Source organism: Strongylocentrotus purpuratus, unplaced genomic scaffold, assembly GCF_000002235.5.
Source record: "Strongylocentrotus purpuratus isolate Spur 01 unplaced genomic scaffold, Spur_5.0 spur5_scaffold_15, whole genome shotgun sequence".
Lineage (NCBI taxonomy): Eukaryota > Metazoa > Echinodermata > Echinoidea > Camarodonta > Strongylocentrotidae > Strongylocentrotus > Strongylocentrotus purpuratus.
Window position 1 is genome coordinate 3,714,865 of NW_022145600.1, and position 11,133 is coordinate 3,725,997.

At 37.1% G+C, this 11,133-nt stretch overlaps 1 protein-coding gene across 1 annotated transcript; it reads right to left on the reverse strand.

The window, feature by feature from the left end:
* Positions 1–2,677: 2,677 nt before the first annotated feature.
* LOC574880 (DNA replication complex GINS protein SLD5) lies at positions 2,678–11,129 on the reverse strand. Its single transcript, XM_030985392.1, has 7 exons — positions 11,001–11,129; positions 9,809–9,955; positions 9,062–9,115; positions 8,425–8,522; positions 7,373–7,461; positions 6,187–6,280; positions 2,678–4,411 (listed from the first exon to the last, which is right to left on the reverse strand). The coding sequence occupies exons 1-7, from the start codon at positions 11,097–11,099 to the stop codon at positions 4,315–4,317; spliced, it is 678 nt and encodes a 225-aa protein (XP_030841252.1). The 5' UTR covers positions 11,100–11,129; the 3' UTR covers positions 2,678–4,314.
* Positions 11,130–11,133: the final 4 nt, after the last annotated feature.

Consider the following 11,133-nt stretch of genomic DNA (forward strand, 5'->3'; position numbering starts at 1 on the left):
TTATATCACAATTATTCGGATTTCATCCGAAAGTATTAGATCTGTTTTAATCACTTCTCCCGTTTGCGTATATCTGTCACAATTTGCATTGGAAAATAATGTCCGGAAAAAAATCCCTAGTATTGTGCCACTCGAAAATTGTTCCGCCATTGGGGGAAAAGTTAAATCACAGGCCCGTTTTATATAGTACAACCGTACAAGCATTTCATAAGAAGGATCACTATCACTTTTTCGACAATAATCCAAAGCCAATAAAATGCAATGATTTCGGTAGCCAGTTTTGTCACTTGCTGTTGATATCAAGTGTTGAGAAACGAAGCACAGGAGTCAGTTCCTGATGATTCAGGCATTGTTGAGCTTCAATGCAGAGTTCGGAGCCAGTTGGCACGGAACTATATCAAACCTCTGCTATGGAGTAATTATGCAAGAGGCCTAGAGGATACGGGTTCAAATAAAATAGGCCATGCTCTGACCCATTTTCTTTTAGCTCCTTGTTTCGATCATGCGATCTCGAGCACCTGCCCCACAAACTCAGACATGTTCCGACCTCGTGAACATGACCCAGGGGTGATGAATGAGTGTTTAAAAAAAAAAAGTTTTTGAAAACCGTTCAAGCAAGTCGTGAAAACTAACGACACCTCACCCCTCCTCCCTGATTTTAAACCAGTTTTACATTGACTTCAGGGACTATCCACTTTTTGACAAAAATCATGTTTAAAAAATTAAAAAAAATAAATAAATAAGGGCTACCCCCCCCAAAAAAAAAAACGGGGGAAAATCGGGAAATAAATCAAAATAGGAAAATCAATTTAAATCGGGAATTCATCAGGCCTGGTTAGACCTCTTTCAAAGGACAGATTCTTAGAAATGCGTGAAAACGAACAGAGAAAACCATGTCTACATATCTTCACCATCAAGGAAAGGACAGGACAAAAAGTATTTGTTCGACTTTTTTTTTCTCTTTAAAAGATGTTACTAAAAGAGGAGAAGGAAATTTACAGTCTTATCATATTGATCGCAGATGTAAGAAAGTATTTAGAATATACTTACGTAAAAGGACACGTTTTCCTTGCATTCAAATGTTAAATTTGAGAAATAGTAACCCCACTCTATAACATTGTTCAGATGAGAGAATTTTTTTTTTTTTAAATCTCGAAATCGCTTACCATTCAAATTATATATTATTCGTAACCCTTTAATGTTGACGAGGATTGGGTGGCTAAGTATATAGATTTTCCCTAAAAACTAAGGAATGAATTGTAAAAAAAGGAATTCTCACCGTGACAAAATATTCGATCAAGTGATCAGGAGCAAAAACTAAAATCGCACTATTAAATATTCACCTATAGATGGCGTTCTTCCACAAAGGTGGAAGGTGAACAATAAAACTGTGTGTGGAGCATACCACTCACTGTGGACCTATTTCAAGAGGTTGTGATTTTCCAAAAACAAATTGACGTTGCAGTGAACGAAACCATGACTTACTATTTTGGTATTTGGGAGGAATTGATAATTAACAATGACAAATTAAACTATGACAACAGACAGCAAAACAAAACAACTAAAAAACAGAATAATAAATAAATGAATGAATAAATAAACAATAACATTAATGAATAAATAAACAAATTAATAAATGAATTACAACTATAAAAATGAAGAGGGCGACAAAAACCTTTATTTTTGTAATCTCCTGACAAGGCTCTAAAGAATCCCAAACTTGCCAACAGAAAATTAAAGTGAACATTCAATATTGTGTATATGACAGGTTAATGTAAACTACTTTGAAAACTTTCATAAAACAGGTAAATTTAATTGAGATCTTGCAAAATCATATACAGAGAAACCTTGTCTATAGCTGCATTTACATTGCTAGCAGTTTTTTTGGATTTTTGCTCAACTTCTGGTGTTTCATCGATAGTTGATTAGCAAATTACCTGCAAAAACAAGGAAAAACAAAACAAAATTGAAAAAAATAATCCACCTCTGGAGTGTGGTTTTTTTAATGCCTGCCAAAATTTCAGATTGTTGCAGTGTAAATGCCCACTCTGGAAAGTTTGGTACAATATCTTTTTTTGGTCACATGACTCTCCTTTCCTCTGTGCATTTGCATGCAGAGCAGCAAACAAATCGAGCATGCAAACTAAATGTACTCACCAAAGAATCGGAACGAGCAAACACAGAGGGTTTTTCCAGTATTGTAAATAGCAGCCCCAAACATTTACGATTTAAAAAAATATATTTTGGCTGTGTAAATGGGCCTATAGCTAACTTCATTTGGCTGAGAAAATCGCCTTGTTATAATTATGGAAACCTTTATACATAAAAACTATAAAAAAACAAAAATAGATGGAAAATGAAGCAGGACAGGTAAAACTACAGTTAAAGTCCATCTGTAATAGTTTGGCCAGGAGGGATTAGACCACCCAGCATGGTCACTGACAGGTGGCTATCTCATCAACTCAGCTCTCAATTAACATAAGAAAAAGAGGATCATGGGGGACCAACAGGCACCACTTAGGCATTGTTTTCTATATAGAGGGAGCAAGTAGCTACAAGTAGTACAGTGTGGCTTTAAAACATGTTTGTTTCATAGTAGTGTTCTCACTGCTTTAGAACACGTTTCCACTCTAGACAAAAACGTTTTACACCAATAACAAGAATGACTATACACACATCAGTACAAAATTATAGAGTTTTATTGTTTTCTTTTCTCATCCAAGTCACATACTTGTATCATGAGCATATGGAATAAACTGTGCAATCCAAGTATTTTATGCAACTCACTCCTAGATCCTCCTCAAATGATTGGTAAAAACACAGTCACTTGTGGTTTACTTACTGAAATTATCCCATATTTTATCATGTAAAAGTTGTGCAATAATTTCCAGTACTATCCAATGATTTTTTTAGTAAGCAATGCACAGCAGTGCTTTTAGAGGTTAGTCCACTTGTACTGTGTGTGGGCCTATACTTGTGTAGCACTACACAACACCTGGAGAGGTTAGTGTGCATACATCCATGGACGGTCGGATACTGGACGGTTAAACATTTGACCATAGCACTAATGTACACTTTGGATTTATTTGTCAACTATAATGACACAAAACAAATCTTGAAATGAGTACTTTTTAGAGCAAATGACAAGGATCTAGGAGTTTTAATGTATAAAACAAGTGATGCATGTTTTCATTTGTTCAATACATGCTCTACAAGCTCTTGTTGAGGCTATTTATACACCTATCATACAAAGCTGTCAGGCTTCATACGATAGACTCATACAGGTTCAACTCGAGTGCAGATAGCTCATATAATGAACTCATATGCATGCATTATTTGTATCAATCCTCAAAAATGCTACGGCTGTACACACATTAAAGTGACTCAGTAACTAGTGTCCAGGGCAAGGCAGGAAAAGATGTACAGTTTTAACAGATGGTGCGGTAACCCATTCGACCCGACAGCCCTCAAGACCTACAACACAAAAGGAGTTCCAGCTTCCACAAGTTTCATGAGACACATCGCCAGTGAGACTGACAAAACAAAGAAATACTGGAGGGAAGACGAAAATATGTTGGTTTCGTGTCTGTCAGTCTAGGCAGACATTGTCATTCTTGTGGGCTGTAGCTGAACGATTGAAAAGTATAGATGGAACAGGGATAATGCATAATGGTATAAGTAGTATAAAAATACAAATATACACTACTTTGGGAGACTATTTATCAGAGTCAGGCCAGCTATGCACTGAGGGACACTTGGCATCGTACCACGATTATATATCAAGAGCCAAAGAGAAAGCTATACAACAGACCTCTAAATAGATTAGCCATTGAATTCACGTTTCGTAGAATATCACCTCTTTTCACACATTACCTGTGTAGTGACCATTCTGCACATTCCTTTCTAATAATCTTGAAAAAATGGTGTTTTAACACACTAACTAAATTGTATTACCCAGCTCCTATACTCAAGACAATGCAAATTTTCACACAAGAATTTGCGATCCATTCAGCTCTCTTGACTAATTTGGCCACCATTTCCCACTTATTCGGTGATGTCCATGGTGCAGGGTTGATGTGACTGTACTATCAATATGGACATGGACATTTTGGTAACGCTTGTATCCTCAAGGCATAACCGAAGTACCATTTTTTTGCAGGACATTGCAGGATGCAGCAAAGAAGTCCAGCACTTTCAGTCATGTCGCTATGTACTCGTACTGCATCTCACTACAATCAAGTCCGTGAAGATGTTCATTTAAAGTCTGTGGTACAAATGTTCAGAGAAATCATCGCTGTTCTTCCAACGGACCCCTCATATAAGAGAAACAGCTCCGCTGGCAACGAGAGATCCCATTGGTCGATATCTCATGATATACTGGGAACCAGCATCTATGTCGACGACTTCAGCACTGGCACATAGAGATAAAGGAAAAGAACTAGATGGAATTTTGACTGCGCGCAGTCGAAAATGATGCCTCCGCCATAGAGCAATTTAAACAAGTTTGGAGTTTAAATCTCCAGTGGTTCTTGAGATATCATGATAACAATCTCAATGTATGGAATTTCATAAGTTGACCTCTGTGACCCTTGACCTTTGACCTACGTGCTCCAAAATCTATTCAGATTGTCTTCCTATGGTGATACACACTATCATTAAGTTTGAAGTTTAAATCTCCAGTGATTCTTGAGATATCATGATATGGTGATACATACTATAATTAAGTTTGAAGTGAAAATTCTCCAGTGGTTCTTGAGATATCGCGATAACGATCTCAATGTATGGAATTTCATAAGTTGACCTCTGTGACCCTTGACCTTTGACCTACGTGCTCCAAAATCTAATCAGATTGTCTTCCTATGGTGATACACACTATCATTAAGTTTGAAGTTTAAATCTCCAGTGGTTCTTGAGATATTATGATAACAATCTCAATGTATGGAATTTCATAAGTTGACCTCTGTGACCCTTGACCTTTGACCTACGTGCTCCAAAATCTAATCAGATCGTCTTCCTATGGTGATACATACTATCCTTAAGTTTGAAGTTTTTACATCTCCAGTGGTTCTTGAGATATCATGATAACAATCTCAATGTATGGAATTTCATAAGTTGACCTCTATGACCCTTGACCTTTGACCTACGTGCTCCAAAATGTAATCAGATTGTTTTCCTATAGTGATACACCCTATCACTAAGTTTGAAGTTTAAATCTCCAGTGGTTCTTGAGATATCATGATAACAATATCAATGTATGGAATTTCATAAGTTGACCTCTGTGACCCTTGACCTTTGACATACGTGCTCCAAAATCTAATCAGATCGTCTTCCTATGGTGATACATACTATCCTTAAGTTTGAAGTTTAAATCTCAAATGGTTCTTGAGATATCGCGCTAACAAACTCAATACAAGGAATTTCATAAGTTGACCTCTGTGAACTGTGACCTTTGACCTACGTACTCCAAAATCTAATCAGATCGTCTTCCTATGGTGATAAATACTATTCCCGAGTTTTAAGTTTAAATCTTAAATGGTTCTTGAGATATTGTGATAACGGTCAAACGGGACGGACGTACGGACGTACGGACGGACGTACGGACGGACGTACGGACGGACGTACGGACGTACGGACGGACAACCCGAAAACATGATGCCTCCGGCACCACCTTCGGTGGCGGAGGCATAAAAACAGACACAATGAATTTCAGATTCTACATTTATAATGAGGGTTTTTGTGAGGAATCAGACAAGTCCGCTATTTTACTAAGTAACTACTTGTAAAGCAAGACGGGCCACACAACAAAGTTAAATTACTTTGATTTGAATTACCCAAAACTATACATGGCACAAGAAAGACTTTAATTTCTTGAAATACTCTCATATTCTTAATATTCATGTGAAAGGTATATTCATGAGCCACAGTTCAACTCTCTAGACCAAAATCAATGATATATATATATGCATTCTTATATAATCTGCTTGCAGAGCTTTTCACTACCGTACTTATGATTTTTTGAGTAAAATAAGCCAATGCTATGTCTCTTTGGTGATTTAAAAAATTTATAATATTAAATGTACAAAATTATCATTATAAATGTATATTACAAATTCAACCTTTACCATTAACTTCTAAAAATGTATTTCATAATACAATCATAGTCAACTTTCTCTTTAATGGACTTACTTCTGTTCATCCTCTAGTTCTGGTTCTATGAGTATCTGCTCCTGCCTCTCGTTAGCTCTCAGGAATACATAGCTGTCCAGGTTGGGCTTGGGAACTAGCAAGAAAATAGTAAAGACATATTGCAATAGGCTTAGAATCAATGACTTGATGAAAGGCCTAAGAATCCAGGGGGGGGGGGGGGTGTTTCATAAATTTGTGCGTGAAGTTACGCATGACTTTACAAATGACTTGAATATGAAGAGCTAAATGGGATTCTCAAATCCTTTTAATTGCATAAGCTAAAGATGAAGTATGCAGATGTAGATTAACCTTATCACCGTTTTAATGCAAACTGTATTTTTGGCTACAATTTAATTGAGATCATCGGAATTACAGTCACACTTTGTTAAAATGTCAGGAAAAACTTAGGGCACCCCATTTGGCTCTTCATATTCAAATCATGTGTAAAACACGTCCCAGATTGGGCTGAGAGAAAGTATATTCTAATATAATTAGAGTCCTTGAAAAAAAAAGACTCAAATGAACGGTGTAGCTCTAAAGCTTGGCCTTGAGAAAACCCGGAAAACACTATTGAAAGCCTATTTAAAAAGTAAGAAATCATAAGACCACATCAAAGGAATAAATAGATTTTAAAGGGATCCGGTAACTTTGTCTCAGATCCTTAAAAAATCCTTGATTTAGCTCATGCTGCAATCATTATTACAAACCTTTAGGGCATACATGAATCCCATGACATTTATAAGCCGATCGCCTGTCTGATTATCAAGATATTTATGATTGGAAATCCAAATCAAATTTCGTGTTTTCCTAACGGTTTTCATAACACCCCAGTCTATTGGGGAAAATGAGGATGGTAAAACCGGTCACCCAAAGATTTTTACTTTTTGAAGCGCAATTTGTTTAGGGCTTCAATATTACACCATACATATATATCACAAACACTGATAGCAAATAGGGCCATGCATCTTAGATTTAACATTGTTAAACGATGTCTTTAAGGTTCTGCTTAAGACTCAGAGGACGATATTGAAATGAAAGGCATGATGTTGAAATGATTGGCACACAGGAACATTCAGCTGTAACTTTTCACATAACACACAAAGAAATGCAAATCTTGACACACAAACACCCCTCCCTTACCCCTTCCAATAAAAAAATAAAAATAAAAGTAAGTCTGTATATTCACCTAGCTTTTGTTTATCAAGGGTCTGCAGGTTTGGGGGCATGTGTCGCAGCACAACTGTGTTCGAATTGGACTCTAAGCTCTCTGCAAATCTGGAGAAAAAAAATGAAGAAGATTGATAGAAGTCATAAAAAATAAGAGTGAACTAATCCAGGGGAGTGTTTCACAAAGACTAAGATCGACTTTAAGTTGGACTTAACTATGTCAGGCCATTCATGCCACTGCTTGCTCTCATCATTGGTCTCTCAATTATGATGTTAAGATGTTTTCCTTCAATAACGAATTACCAAAAAATGTAATTCTGTAGATTTGTGACCATGATTTGTACGTCTCTTTAAAGAAACCAATGCCAGTAAATGGTGAGAGTAAACGGTGGCATGAACAGCCTGCCATATTTAAGTCCAACTTAAAGTCGATCTTAGTCTATGTGAAACACTCCCCTGATGTAAATGCAGTCCCCTTCAGGAGAAGAGATGAGTTATGGTTGCTTCACATGTTGCAGTGGACAAGAAGGAAGCAATCATATTAACAGTTTGAAGCCAGATGGGTGTTAACTTATAGACGTTAACACAGACTTAATGACCTTCTGGTTCGTAAGACGACATTGTAATTTACTCTTCAGGCAAATGACAAAGAGAGAAAAAGCTTACATTTCTTCTCCTAAACCTCTCATGTTTGTCTCTGATCCACTCACTAAACAAATTCAAATCATGAAAATACCTGACAAAAATGAAATAGCGCAAACCAACGCCGTAGCTAAAAATGTTTTTCATAAAACAGCAGACAGGCGTCAAATATCTACACTGTGACAACATGATTTAAAGCCCGTTGGTTTCCCATGGTCCCCTTTTTCTTATGTTAATTGATAGCTGATTTGATGAGAGAACCACCTGTCAGTGACCATACAGGGGAGGTCTAATACCTCCTGGCAAAACTAGTGCAGAGGGGCTTTACGAGGAGACCTGCAAATCTATTACAGACAGTTGGACTAAACCTTGCACATCCAACATTTCTGTACAACAAAGTAATAAATTCAAGGTGTTTTTTTTTCTTACTCCTTCGCAAAGGTGAATTCCTCTGGTGACAGCATCTTTGGTTCATCTGGACCTCTGGTTGACTCCTTGTGGAGTGTGTGATGGACAAACTTCTCAATCTGTAGAACGTTAGAGAGAGAGAGAGATAGAGAGGGAAAGAGAGAGAGAAAGACACAGAGAGAGAGAGAGAGAAAAGGGGGGGGGGGAGAAAGAGATATGTATAATAGTGGCATTGCTTTTATTAAAAATGGCAATTAATACTAGTATATGAATGATGAGATGAACAAACTTCTAAATTTGTTTTCCTAAAAATAAAAATATGGCACATGATCTCATTTTAAAAGAGTGGAAAGAAAGAAAAGGGAAAAAAGAGTTCATACCATATCAAATAACTGACCACCACCATGATTTATGATAATGATATACATGCATGTATATGCAGCTTGTCATGGAATAACCAAGATATGATCAAATCACCTATTCAAATCAAGAGATTTCTTCTCGATTTTTATACCATTTCCTACTATATTTACATGTATGTGGTGACTTGATAAGAACCCCCCCCCCCCTCCCTAAAAAAAGAAAAAAAAGAAGTTTATTTCACACAATTCACAGTTAGACCAATTTCTTTGTTTTATTAGTTCTTACGGTATCTTACCTTTCTCAGTCGTATCCTCAGGTAACTACTCAAGACATATCTTATTCTGTCAATCTGTATAGAAACATAGGATGGAGAGAATTTAACAACATTTTAATTGGGCCCCCAAGTAGGGTTTCTGTGTACAGTTTATATTTGCATTTGAGTTCTTGCTAAATGCACAAATTTACCCACTCATATGATGTAGGATAACCCTGTTTAGCTACACTGTTATTGGTCGCCCCCCCCCCCTTACAAAAAAAAAAAAAAAAAAAAAAAAAAGAGAGAAAAAAAAAAAGAGGGAAAAAAAAAAGAGTAAAACAGAATAAAAGAAAGAAAAAAAAAGCAAAGACAAAGTCAACTTGATCAAAGTTATAGAGAATTATAGAGAACTATATGTCATTGAACTACCCAAGATATTAGTGGACCATCAATTCTACAGACAAATTAAAAACAAGAATCTGAGACATAATCTACCACTGCAACAATATCTCATTGGGATATGATCAAGTTTTATTCTCTACATTCCTTTTTACTTGAAGTTGTGTTAAGATATATATTTCATGTATGCATGATCATTTTTCAAAAGTAATTCTTATTTTGTTCTCACTTATGTTTATAACAAATTGACACTACCTGTAGTTTAATACACATTGTATCAATTGTTTTTCTTTTTGATAACTCTACTAAATTGCTCCTAAAATATTTCTTGTATTTATTCACTAGAAAAAATATGTGTTTTCATTTAAATTCAAACAATCCATATACCTCCATCTTGTGAACAATAATCCTGAAATCTCCTTTCTTGCATTTTTTGACATTCTCCTCCATCTGCTGAAGCTGCTCCAGCATACACTCCACTATTTCCACCTTGCTCTCCAGCAGATCAGGAGCAAACTTCTCATTTAACCAGGCCTGTCAAAGAGAGAGAGAGAGAGAGAGAGGCAGATCAGAGAAACAGGAATTGAAAGACGTACACAGATGGAGAGGTTAAAAAGAGAAAAGAGGAAAGAGAAAGAGAAAGAGAAAGAGGAAATTGAAAGAGAAAGAGATATTAATTAAAAAAATAGGGGAAGGATGTCATTCATAAACAGACATGATAGGCTCTACTCTCTTGAGAGTCAAACATTAGTAAAGATAATCTGTATCAAACTATTATGACGTATGAAGTGTTAGAATTTGACAACACACACATTTACATTCACATGAAGTCACAAGACACAGGTCTATTTAATTTATCATAATCATGATCCATCGTTCATGAATCATGATTATGTCCCGGAAACACCCTACCTTGCCTAGCCTGGCTAAGCCTAAAGCAAGTTTACAATAATAGTCTACAAGGAATCGGGAAGTATCAGCTTGAGCTTGCTCTCGAGAGCTACGTGGACACACCACACACCCATTTATTTTTCACCAGCTTCCCTGCAGAGTGGACTGCTATAACTTAAGTACAGTTTTTTCCCCCGAGTGGCCATATGGAACAGACTCCCAGCAGTAGCTGTAACATCTAGCTCGATTGCTGGTTTTCAGACCTCCGCAGTCCCGTCCATCATAGCCATGATGGGCATGCCCACCAGGGCCCTGTAGGGAGGGAAGCCATGAAGCCGACATTAATGTTCTCACCAGATGCACCCTACTTCTTCGTACTCTCCAGTTTACATGTCTTCTTCTGCACAATGTCTGGCTTCTTTTACTTGCACGCATCACGCACTCACACACTACCACTATTACTCCACCCTGGACAGCTGTCAACGTAGCTTTTTGGGTGCAACAAATTCAAGATTCAAGATTCTCCTCCTCGAGCTCGGTCTCCAGCAAGCTCCGCAAGGCTGAGCGAGTGGCCCGAGCTTCGAACCCGATGCCTGAGCCAAGGGCCGTGCTAGTACAAGTAGTAGGCAAAGGCTTTTGTTGACTTTTCAGTACTTGACGAAAAACAAGAAAATAAAGAAATACTCACCTCCTCCAGCTTTAGCAGAACGTCTGCAGCCGTCATCTCGACCTCCTCTTCGTCACTTGAGAATTCATTTTCCAAACTTTCATCAATTTCTTCACTCATGTTGGCGGTAATTTAGCTAAAGTAAACAAAACAA

Coding starts and splice junctions, on each gene's coding strand:
- LOC574880 (XM_030985392.1), bottom strand. CDS start 11,099: ATGAGTGAAGAAATTGATGAAAGTTTGGAAAATGAATTCTCAAGTGAC. Junction 8,523..9,061: donor TGAGGATACGACTGAGAAAG/GTAAGATACCGT, acceptor AACGTTCTACAG/ATTGAGAAGTTTGTCCATCA. Junction 7,462..8,424: donor GAATTCACCTTTGCGAAGGA/GTAAGAAAAAAA, acceptor TTTTTTCTCCAG/ATTTGCAGAGAGCTTAGAGT.